Raw genomic sequence first — 12,791 nt, 5'->3', positions numbered from 1 at the left:
ACACAGCAGCAAGATTTGTGAACTGTTGCGACAAAAGAAGGCTAGAAACACAACCACCCTAAAGACTGCAAACCATGGATTGACATCTAGACCTACTGCACATACAGTATGAAACAGAGCTGATACCTTTAAATACATTTTGAGGAAAATAATGCTGCTATTTGTACCCTGTATATATATAAAATGTCACAATGCGACATAGCTCTGTTTACACAATGCTGTACCCCCTCCAACTGTATATATGTTCCCCATTTTCAACTGTTTTTATTGTATTTGTGATACTTGCTTTGGCAATGTAAACGTATGTTTTCTCATGCCAATAAAGCTCCTTTGAATTGAATTGAATTGAATTGTATGTAGGGAGAGAAACCTCACAGCCCGTGGCTTCATGTGCAAGCATGGCAAGTGATGCAGAGTGGCAGGCGCTTGGCTCCGTACAGGGCTTCTAATTTTTTTTTTTTTGCTGGGCTTCTCGTGTCAGTAACATCCACAATCTCATTTTCCCAAAGCCACCAGGGGATGGGGGGTCAGGGGCGGGGGTGCGGGTGTGGACGGGCGGAGGGGGGCTGGATTTGCAGCGAAATGTATCCAGTGTTCGTGCATGTTCGCAGCATGGGGTTTTACTTGGCACGGGGAAGCTGATGGCTCTCCTTTTTTTTAATAATATGGAGAAGCGAAGACTTCTGGAGGCAGGCTGTGAAAACGAAGGCAGCAGCACAATGGACAAAGAGCGCGGCTGTGGTTTTGGACCGCGGGGCAATCGAGGCAAGTCTAGATGGAAACCTCAGAGGGGGCTACCATACCGTACCGTACCGTACCGTACCAGCATAACGCCACAGGTCAGGGCATCTGCTGACACATGACGGGCGCAGCCAGCGCTGTCCGGAACTGATAGGAACCAGAGGTGCTGCTCTGCTGGCTTCTACCCTGGCATGTCCCAAACACTCTTTTTCACCACCGTCGGCAGGTTAGCTAGTCACCAGCGTTAGTTTCACTGAGGTTAGGGTTAGGGTTAGGGTTAGGGTTAAGGTTAGGTTTAGGGTTAAGGTTGGGGTTAGGTTTAGGTGGTTGCACCACTCAGCACCTCCGCGCGATCCAATCGAACAAAAAGGAGCGCTCCCTAGCTCCGGTTTAGCCAATCAAAAGCTTCCGTGGGTGGGGTTTGCCCAGAACTCATGTGTGTTTCCAAATAACGCGTCCCAAACTGTTCCTTTTTTATTATGTTAAGAACCATTTAAAATAGTGAAAATAGCCGATCTACAAGCATGCACCTCTTCAAATTGCGAATAGATCTGCTATTTTCTCTACTTTTGTGCGACACTCTTTGTGTGATGAAGCAGGGCTTTCATTTGTAGAACATACACATTTGAAACTGGGAGATACAGTACAAGGTTTCTGCCCAACAGTGACAGTATAGTAACAACTAAAATGACACAGAGGCTATCCTGGATTTAAAGGTAGAACTACGTAACCAAATGGACTGCCGTTTGCAGTTTGTCCATGTCAGCGGGTGTGTTAGTGTCTGAGCTTTTTTTCTAAAGGCGCAAGGCCTTTTTAAAGATGTTGGACAAAATCATAACCTGCTCTCTTCTACTGTCTGCCTGGATGTTCTCAACTCGTCATACAGAGTGTAATGGCCTTATCATAATGTAGTCTGCGGTGATAGGTTATCACCGTGGTGTAGTCTTTTAAAGTCAGAAAACTACAACATTACGTCATTCGCCGCGGTGAAGAGGCATCACCACGGCCCTCTCACATAGTAAGAACTTTTGTTCTTTCAAAGTTCTGAGCTCTTTCAAAGTTGCATCAAAGTCTCTTCCAAAAAAGAATCCATTTCCTAAAAAAGAATCCATTTCCCACAATGCTTTGCGGGAAGTGGGCGGTTCCGCTAGAGGAGGAAGCAGATATGGTATTTGGCCATGTAGTTCTTTTGGAGTTGTCATCGGGTGAAGGCAGAGTACCTGCTGCTTTTTGGTGACACGTAAAATGGATCTACAAGCTCACAGCGTGCCGCCATGTGACACGTTGTGAGCATGTAGATCTGCTATTTAAAAAAGTTACTTTAGGCACTTGAATTACATTCTGATGCCAACGCTAATACTTTCACTCAATACATTTTGAATTCCAGGCAAACAAAGTATTTGTATGTTTCAGTATTGATACTTTTATTTAAGCAATGAAATTGAGTATTTTTTCCACCACTGTACATGACAAAAAGCTTACATTTTATTATGAATAGCACATTTAATCAATTGCATCTTTGTAGGCATCACTGTCACTATGTATGATATGTAAAGAAATATTTGTAATATTCATTGTTATTGTCGAATGTTTACTGTGACACACACTTAACTTTAGTTTATTTATAACATTTTTCGTTCTGAAATGGAGGTTTCATGTCACTGCAGTGCAGACAGGCTCTGCTGCTGTGGAGTACAGACTACAAGTGAACACAGCTGTGTAGGATTGCATCATGGCCTTTCTGTCCTATTGGTTGGCAGTTGAACCCTGCCCTTCTGTCTCATCAAGTACAGCTTGTCTGCCCCCTACTGCTCGCCTACAACTTGCTCTGTGCTTGTTCTATGCAAGTACTTTGGTGTTCTAAGCATGCTTAGAACACCAAAGGACTTGCAAAGGACTTCAAACCATGTGACTTCCATCGGGAATGAATTGTGCTGTCTCTGCCCCCCGCCTCCCTCCAGAACTCTGAAAGAACAAAAGTTAATGTATGTAGCCAGCCCTAGACATCTCTCCTCTGTTTTTACTTTCAGACATCTCCCCATCACTTCGTTCATTGATTGGTCGATCTAGACCAATCAGTGTGCACCCTGGTTTTAGAGGCACAGAGGCGCAGTGATAGGACTTCAACATGAGTCCGTGACTAACGACTATGATGGCCATCACATTTTTAGGTGATAGCTTATCACCTAAAAGTTGAGGTACTAGCTCTTCACCTCAGACTCTGATAAAGCCTTAACTATCATGTAACTTTAACATAGCTAGCGTACACATGCAGCATCCCTGTGTGAAGCACAGTAAAACATTGTTGTATCCCCGCCAGGCCGCGGCGGCCAAAGGCGAGGGATTATGTTTTCACTACTGTGAGTCTGTGTGTCTGTCTGTTTGTCCGTACCGGTATATCCGTATGTGGGACACTTGAAATGAAAAGGCTTGAGAAACATGCACTGCTATAGAGTGTTTGTTCAGTAACAGGTGTCTGTCCAGCTCTTTTGTGAAAAGAAAATATGTGTTCAGGTCGGGATACCAATTTCATCCAGTCAGGGCAAAGGATTCCTGTTTGAATGAATGCTCTCATTCACAACAAGTAAAATTGTAAGCGATGAAAAAAAAAACTTTGGAACTGGAGCACTATAAAATACTCTTTTCTGGGTTCTCACTCCTGATTGCATAACACTGGTATCCCGGCCTGAGCATATATTTTCTGTTTACTAAAGAGCTGGAGAGATGGGAAGAACCCTGTTAGTGAACAAACACTGTGTTTATCAGACAAGCCAATAATCGCCAGAGGAAATGATGTCTTTACATTTGTGCAGAAAGTTATTGGACTCCAAAAACATAAAAATGTTGGTGCTGTACGTTCCATTCAACGTTTATGGTTATGGTTAGGTTGAAGGTTAAGATTAGGTTTAGGATTGGGTTTAGGTTTTCTTTTTTAAGATCGGGTGTACAGAAAGTGTTAAATGTATGTTTTTATGTGGCTACACCCACCAGTTCATTAAGTATGCCTGGTTGTCAGGTGGGTGGTAACAAGCCCCCAGAACCCTGGGGGCGCTTTGAAGCAAAAAGTACATGGTGGCCGTTTGAGGTACTGCAGTTGGGGCTACTATTCAAACAGTTAGTTCAGTTGAGGCAGATAGCCCCCCGCTACCCCTGCCTCCCCGTTTCTCGCTCCCCGACCGTCGCGATTGGCTCAGAAGCCAAATAGTAGCCCCACTACGTCACGTTTCAGAGGCGTTTCAAACGCGGAAGTACGCTTCATGCGCTGGGTGAGCAACTCAATGCAAGTGGACGGGCGGGGATATCAGTTGCCCTCTCTATTCTTATTATAACTCTATGGGTGGTAACCCAGCTGAAGTTAGCCACACCCATAGTGTTGGGTGTATGGTAAAGGGGGGAGGGGTTGATTGTATGAAGTCATTAACTCAGTGTTTTTCAGTGGGGCCTTTTGACTCAGAGGCTTTCAGCTTTCAGGAAGTAACCAAAAATACACAGGGACGGCAAATTTGCACATCATTACACCACCTATGTGGTCTATTAGAGTAATGTTAAATCCATAGACACATACAAAACAGAAAAAGTACATAACTACCTCTTTAAGTTAAAGAGGTGACATCTGTTTCCGGCCTGTCTCCCAGTGTTATATGGTCCGTCGATCAAATGGGACCGGAAAAAAACTCTCTGGAGTTTTTAGTTCCGGCCGATCCGATTTTTTTTTTTTTATATCAATTAAAGCATATTAGATTCTCTGGTTTCTTAGGCCTATTCTCTGGATTCTCCGGTTGGGGCAGTAAATGAGTTACAGTAATATAGCGTCGCGATCATTTTAACCACTGTTATTTCTTACTTTGGCTATTCAAAGATAGCAGATATACAAGCTCGCTAAATCTGTGACTTTTCTTGAAAATGTTTGAACATGTATCGGGGGTCCATGGGGGATGCCTGACACAAACCATTTTCAGATGGAGGTCCGCGGACAAGTACATATTCATCTGGGGGTCCTTGACATGAAAATGTCGGAGAAGGCACTGATGTACATGTAGGATATCACGTGACACACACACACACACACTCACACACACACACACACACACACACACACACACACACACTCACATGTAACCGATACATCCAGCTCATTGTAATCAAAGGTGACAGAGGATTTTAAGAAAAAAAGATCCAAATAAAGTAAATTGTCATGCTGCGTGGAATTTCCCTCGACATCCACCAGCCCAAAATAATATTTTCCATGAGATTCATTTTCCCTCGCGCTCTCAGGAAAAATATGCTAGTACAGTATGTTTTGATTCTCAAGATCACCGTATTACTGAAAGTTACCATCTGCCATTGATGTAAAGTACATGTACTAGAGTATTGTGCTTTTCAAGTACCCGTACTGTAAGGTACTTTTTCTTGACTTAGTCCAGTTCCATTTGTATTTTCTTTCAAACTTTCTGGAGATTTGGAAAACTATACATTCTACCACTTTCCTGTCAACAAGAAAGAGAAGAAAAATTAGCTTATCCACCTGTTTCCGCGAGAATTTACTGTAGCATTATTTGCGGGACACTTCCGGTTAACAGCAGACATACAAGCTCACGTCGCGTTGCAGATGCAACCGTTGTGAGCTTGTAGATCACTCTCGGCTGCGGCGCCGGAAGCTTTCTGCACATTCTGCGCAATGCACGATGGGATGTTGGAAAGTTGTGGATAATAAGAAGATTCACTGACGCTGGTGCCATTTGGCACCAGAAGTTCTCCTCCGCCTACAAAAGGATGTCAGACTTAAGAGCCCCTATTTTGGATTTTGAAAAACGGCGACCTTGGAATATTCGTTTTTCAATATCTTGACTTCTATATTCTGTACTGTAGGATCATGATTCTAGTGGCTAAATTGTAAATTTTAGGGTGAGGAAATCCAATGGTGCATATTAATAATTTTTCTAAATAATCAATGTCACAGAATTGGATCATTATCCTTGATTCTTTGTGGAAAAAGAAACATTTTAATATTCATTTTTCCACTATTTTGTAGCAGAGTATCTTTGCACTGGTTGGTATATCTACTTTTACTTAAGTCCAAAATGCTTCCTCCAGCACTGCTGTTGAAAAGCTGCGGGCTAACAACCCCCCCCCCCCCCCCCCTCCCCCCCTGGGCTAATGAACGCCCCCCTCCCCTCCCTATTAATGTGACTGGAGAACACAAGAAAAATGATTTCCAATGGAGAACATCTGTTACTCGTCATGAAATCAGAATCTATCGGAGAAGAGAAGAAGAAAAAAAAAACACCCTTTAGCCAATAGCTTGAATATTTATTTGCTAAATTAGGGCAGAGAGTTATTAGCGGGAATGTGAGATTTCTTTCCCGCAAATACCTTTTTAATGACGTTCCATTAATTATGGGGGAAGTCTTCGCTGCAACACATTTTGGCTGCCGTGCGAAGAGGACACACCTCTGCTCCAGACCATTCTTCTTCTGTTCACTCGGGGGTGATGAAATGTGCACAAAGTTTAGTGTTAGTGCTGGTTCTCAACATGTGGCTCAGGGGACCGCCAGGGGGGCCCAAAATGGACCCTTATGGCATTGGTTCTCAAAGTGGGGTCTGGGGACCCCCAAGATTCCTTTGGGGTGCCAGGGGTTCCAGAGCTGTGTACCAATAATTTTAATAATTAATTAGTTAAAATTAATAATTTTAACTACTATTATTTCATACTTTTGACCCCGTTGCGAGTAAATATCCTTTGACTTTTTGTTTCCTACATTTTGTTGTTAATTATCATTTCAAAACGCCCCAAAAAATGCAAAAATGTTTCAGGAATTAAAAACAAATTCAATGATTTTTCAAAAGAATTTCATGAATAAATAATAATCATATCAAAGAAATTCCATAAATTAGAAGACAAATCTTTAAGAAGTTGTGAAAATAGCCGATCTACAAACTCGATGTGACGTGTTTTGTGACCTTGTAGATCTGCTATATTTCGTCTTGCTTGGGTCCTGGGGAAACATTCCTCTTTTGGGTCTCGTTTAATGGAGTTTGGGAACCAGTGGTTTTAGTGGTTAATGTGCTTTTACATTTAGTTAAATAAATAGGGCTACTCGGCTCAGCTGTGCAAGCAGACAATAAAGTGGAGTTAGAGGGAGCTGGCAGGTCCAAGTGAGACTTGTAGTTCTGAAGATCAATCATTAGTGAGGGAGTGCAAACAGGGGGATGACCAGGTGTTGGAGCGCACACTAAAGAGAAATGGTGTTAAATGGCAGCAAAAGTGGTTCTTTTGGCTCATTAACGTAGTGGCAGAGGTTCTCAAAGGACGGACGGACGGACGGACGGACAGACGGACGGACGGGACACAGGTCAATTGAGGGCCGATGCATACTCCACTTTTTGAGACGGATTTATTTCGGTTCAGTTCGGGGAGTCACAAAATCTCGGCAGCAACGAACAGCCGCATTAATGACGGTACCCAGACCCTCCCGAAAACTCTGAATGACGTCATGTAGTTTATACAGAGCCGAACCGAAATAAATACGTCTCTAAAAGTGGAGTTTGCATCGGCCCTAGGACACCTGGGATAATTAGGTGTCTTTAATTCAGTGTGTGTGTATGTGTTCTGTTTGTGTGTGTGTGCGTGTGTGCATGCTGTTCACAGTATTTTCATTTTCCTCTTTTCTCCAATGGCTCCCCCTGGTGCCCCCTGGTGTCCTCCCTGGGCGCTGCGGCCCCCCAGGCTGTGGCCTTAATGCTGTGTTTAAACACATGTAAACACACTGGTTGGATAGTCGCTCAGTGGTGACAAGTGTTTACCCCCAACAGAGATGACCTCCAGTCTACCACACATTGTTAATGTACTGGAGCCCCCCTGGAGTAAACTCACTCTGTTGAAATAACTCCACTTGTACTGTAAATTAGTGGTTCTCAACCTTTTCAGGCCGCGACCCCCAAAATAATCATATTTTAACTGGGGACCCCCCACCCTGACGATCACTAAGAGTTGAGGCATTACACAATGTTTGTCTCTAATATTTGACAATGTTTAATTTGTCATTTTAGAGGTATTAAAAGTCCTTAAATTGTCACTTTAGAAATGTGCAAATACCCTCTATGCACTTAAACCTTATGCTGGTTAGTTTACTGTTGAGTGCGATAACAATGTTGCACATTAAGTTAATCATCTGGGGACCCCCCAAAATAATTTGGGGACCCCCCTGGGGGTCCCGACCCACAGGTTGAGAACCACCTCTAACAGGCTCCTTGTGAGCTTGCAGATCCGCTCTTTTTGACAGTGCGTCTGCGCGCCGTCAGGCATGTCATCCCTTTCTCCCAGGGACAGAAAGGATGCCTGACCACACAACGGCAACCCGAGACACCGTGAAAAAGCAAGCGCAGATGAATCACGGTGAATCACGGTCCCATTAACATCTAATAACCACAAGCCCCCCACCCCACACCCCCACCCCCGATAACGAAAAATCCTCGTTATGCTTTCCAAATGAGGCTTGTTAAGAGAATGTGTCGATGGAGAGGGAAACTCTCAGGAGTGGAAGAGGTTTGAAAACACGCTAGAGATGGGACGATATGAAAATGTCATATCACGATTATTGTGACAAAAGAAATCGCGATTTACGATATTATCGCGATAATCAAAATCCATTATCCTGGGGCGGAACATTTGCCAAAAAATAGTAGATCTACAAGCTCACAAGGCGTCGCGTTGCGACACCTTGTGAGCTTGTAGATCGGCAATTTTTGGGCAAGGACATTTTATAGAGAGTGGAAAAAAGATTGCATAAAGTACGCATATTGTAAGTCCTTTTACCAATTATAGAGGGTTTAAATGGTACCGGATATGCAGCTCAGCAAATAAAAGATGAATTGATCCCAGTGCATGACGGAGGAAGATATCAGGATAAATTAAATCTCACGATACGATTATCGTGATTGTTTTTCATCACGACAAACGATAATATCGCGTATCATCCCATCTCCTAAAACACTCACACCGGCAGCTCTGGGCTTGTTTTTTTTGGCTGGGTATTATTCAGCCTCCAAAGCGTGACTGTGTGTGTTGCTCTAGCTACTGGAAGGAGGGGGGAGGGGGGGGGGGGGGGTAACCCCAGTCGCTTTGCCTCCTCCTCAACACCTGTGTTTACTTTGGGGCCTCGGCCCCCCTCAGAACCCTCCCCCCCCTCCCCACATGACCCAGCAGCAATCCTTCATTCACTCTAACCCAGGATGGAGTTTAGGCCTCAAGCCTCTAAGTATGTGCTGTCCCTGCACTTTCACCACTGTACGCTGCTCCCCCCCTCTAAAGAGCTTCAATGTGGGGGCGCCGGGCCCAGAAAGACATTCCTCTTCCCGAATTCTCAGTATATTTGAACATTCAGATCCCCGCGTCTCTTATTATTGTAATTTTAAGCGAAGCCAGCAGCAATAATGGGCCGTTTCTCAGCACGAGCGAGCGGTGGGGTCTGCATGTGAAGGACTTGGCGCGACTGCTGCACCCTCAATTAAACCCTGTCCCCCCCAATACCTGGTACAAACTTGAACGTTGTACTTGGTCTGCTCTTTTTTTGTCTCCCTCGACACCAAATCTCTTCGCCTAAAATGGGTGATGTTCACAATGTGTCGCATTGCGATGTATTGTGATCTTGTAGATCGCCTATTTTCGGCTAATGTTTCCCCCCGCATTATGGATGCCAGGCTTTGAGTGACAAGTAAGACACCCTAAGGTGGAGAACATGGACGTGTGCAGCCGTGCACGCATCCGCCTGGTTGGCGGCAGACTGCTGGGCGAGCGGCGAGCACTGGCGCTTTTGCATGGGATCAACTTTGACTGATCAACAGACCTGTTTGGTTGTTTACGTTGGACAAAATCTGCCCAAAATCTGGCCAAATGTTCACAAATATGGAGATGACTGATATCTGACATTATAGATGTTTGATGTCACAGACCTCATGAGGCTGCATTCCCAGATATTTGCTTAATATTGATGACATCAGGGATCTCCATATGATATACTGTATGGGCATAAAAGGGACAAGGACGGAATTCATTTGCAAGTGTGATGTCAGTTATTGTGGTATGTGGCTGATGTGTCCTCCATATATGGGCATTCCCATATGAAGTCCTGTTAGATATGGGCTCAATATTGATGACATCAGGGAACTCCATATATGGGCATAAAAGGGATTCTGGCTTCACTGTGCGACATCACAGTGAAGCCAGAACATGATGTCAGAACGGCAAACCCATTCTGTTAAAGAGTGGTTCCCCTGACATCACAGTGATGTCAGAGCATGATGCCAGAGCGACAAACCCATAGAACCACAGTGTCAGGCGTTAGAGACAGAGATACGGACAAGCTGTGACTGTCACATACTAAACTGCGACCTACGGTCACAACTCACAACTAACAACCTGCGGTCGCAATAAGTTCAATACCTCCCCCTGGGCCAGTGGGCATTACCTGGGGCATTGGCTGACTGAGCGGTAGACATTTTGACGTGAGCCCTCGGTTCAAATCCCACCAGGACATAAAAGTTACAGATTACAGCTTTAAGGACTTTGCCGTGTATGGGATATACTGTAGGAACACTGGGCCGTGTTTTCAAAAGCCCTTCTCCGCAAGGAGTTAAGGAAAGTGCTCTCTTTCAGCTCTAGTCTAAAGGCTCCATCCATGAGCTTTTTCGGAGGGGCTTTTTTAAAAGCAACATTTCAAACTCTCTCTCTGAATGTTTTCTTTTCCAGGACACTGGCAAGTGCAGGAAGAGAACTCAAAGATAACTTCCTGGCGGCGCTGGCCGAGCGCGAGGAGGCCAACCGCAGCGGGGAAATGACTGTGAGTACATTATTACATCCACTCTGAATGCTACGTAACGGCCGCGGATTCCCCCCGCGCCCAAATATGCCTGCAATTCCATTAGGAGCAACGGGAACAAAATCCATACTGTGTCAAGAAGTTGAGTGGAAAAGCCCCCCCCCCCCCCCCCCCCTCCTATCCCAATACCCCCCCCACCCCTCCACCCCCCACCCCCCCTTCCAAACACTGCTTACACCAGCTGTCTGCCCCGTACTGACACCCAACTGAGCTCTTACACCAGGGTTTCTTTCCATCCGACGAGTGGGTGACGCCAGTCCAGGGGTGCCGCAGCAGAGTACTTTGATAATATTTGGAATTCATCAATATCACTTCAGTTTAACCACTTTGACCCTCTAGAGACTTATTATTAAAACAGACCTGAGTTGCACTGTACTTGAGTTCTTTTTTCAATTCTCTCTTCAACAAAAATAGCAGATCTACAAGCTCACGTTTAACTTTAGGGGGTCCAAGTATAAAGTTATTTTCAGTCTGGTCTATAATGGAAACGATTATAACTGTGATTATAATACACTATGAAGTATTAATGTATTACTATTATAAAACTATAATACACTATAATAGATTATAATAGTGGTTATACGTTAACACAATAGAATCTATTATCATGTATTACAATATCCTGGTGGTCTAAATGAAAAGTCAGTGAGTGATCAGTCATTATTAAGCGTTTGGCCCTGTTTGGCCTAGCTCAGACCTACTCTGGATTGGATACTTTTTAGTACCACGTTTGGTACCACTTTCACACCACTCTACCCATGTGGAAAACCTGGCACAAGTGGGCGGTGTGGAGTTGTGTGGTGTTGGGCCATGTCAGTGGAAAAGGGGCTATAGAGTATGTACTGTAGATGTGCTACTTAACTGTGTGTGTGTGTGTGTGTGTGTGTGTGTGTGTGTGTGTGTGTGTGTGTGTGTGTGTGTGTGTGTGTGTGTGTGTGTGTGTGTGTGTGTGTGTGTGTGTGTGTGTGTGTGTGTGTGTGTGTGTGTGTGTGTGTGTGTGTGTGTGTGTGTGTGTGTGTGTGTGTGTGCTTGCACTGATCAGCGCCAACATTTTCTACGCATGCTGCCAGTAAGTCCCATAAGTACAGTAGCGCTACTGTTCTTCTTCACGTTTCATACTTGTCCAGATCTGGAGTGGTACTGTATACGTCACAGGTGACTGATGAGGTGACTGATGTTACAGGCTGGCTATCTGAAGATCCAGATCCTCATTGGAGTTTCTACGTGCATGGATCCCGAGATCCACGTGATTCTTGGTTAATCTGTAGACCTTTATTTACCCACCCTGTGGCAGATAAAAATACAATAAAATAAAAAGGTTTCTGAAAAACGTATGTTGCTATGTCAGTGGTGCTCAAAACCTTTTCATATCAAGGACTCCCACAATTATATGTATTTGGCCGCGGACCCCCATCTGAAAATATTATTTAACAGGGACCCCCAGAAGCATAAACATTCTTTTTTTAAATGTTTATTTTTGCTCTTTTTGTTTGTTTATATTATGTGTCTGTTTATATGTATGATTTCCTGTATGTTGGCTTGTAGTCTTGTCTAAAGCTTTAGAAAGAATATATATATATATTCAAATTGGCACAAATGTTCTAGATTTTTCGAAAACATCAGATCTGTGCCATGCTATGAGCTTGTATATCTGCTACTTTCGAATAGTCAAAATGTTTACACAGATGCTTTCCTGCTGGTATTGATATTTTTCCTTGAATAAAAACGCAATGCTTCCACCTCGGCTTACAGATTAATCTCAGAAAATTTGAATATTTTGTAAAAAAGCTTTGCAGATGCCATAGCACTCCAAATCATAACTGACTGTGGAAACTTCCCACTGGACTTCAAGCAACTCTGACTTCAGAAGGTCGACATTTCTCTATTATAAATCCTTGTTTTGGGTGGTCTTGTGTAATATTGTAATGTTTTGAAATGTGGACTTTTGATATTCATGAGCTGTATGCCATAAAAATTCTAACTTTTAACAAAAACAGGTTTGGAATAATTCACCGAATGTGCAATGTATCTAGAATATATAACAGTTTCAAGAGATATGAATGTTTCAAGAATATTTACTTTTACAAAATATTCTAATTTTCTGAGATTGATCTGTATATACTATTCACCATTTCATACCAGCTCTGACGGCTTGTCGAACACGGTTCAATA

The 12,791-nt window shown here is 43.7% G+C and overlaps 1 protein-coding gene across 1 annotated transcript in view; it reads left to right on the top strand.

Moving 5' to 3' along the window:
- Nucleotides 1–12,791, top strand: part of cfap299 (cilia and flagella associated protein 299) — a gene marked incomplete at both ends in the record, with an annotated part of 144,306 nt that overhangs the window by 19,460 nt on the left and 112,055 nt on the right. The window contains one exon of the mRNA XM_080738766.1: nt 10,490–10,580. Within this exon, the coding sequence (XP_080594892.1) occupies nt 10,490–10,580 (91 nt within the window). The remainder of the gene's footprint in view (nt 1–10,489; nt 10,581–12,791) is intronic.

Source organism: Nannobrachium achirus (genome assembly GCF_963921795.1).
Source record: "Nannobrachium achirus genome assembly, chromosome: 12".
In the NCBI taxonomy this organism is placed as follows: domain Eukaryota; kingdom Metazoa; phylum Chordata; class Actinopteri; order Myctophiformes; family Myctophidae; genus Nannobrachium; species Nannobrachium achirus.
Note: the sequence above shows the minus strand (reverse complement) of the source record. Positions and strands in the feature narration are given on the sequence as shown.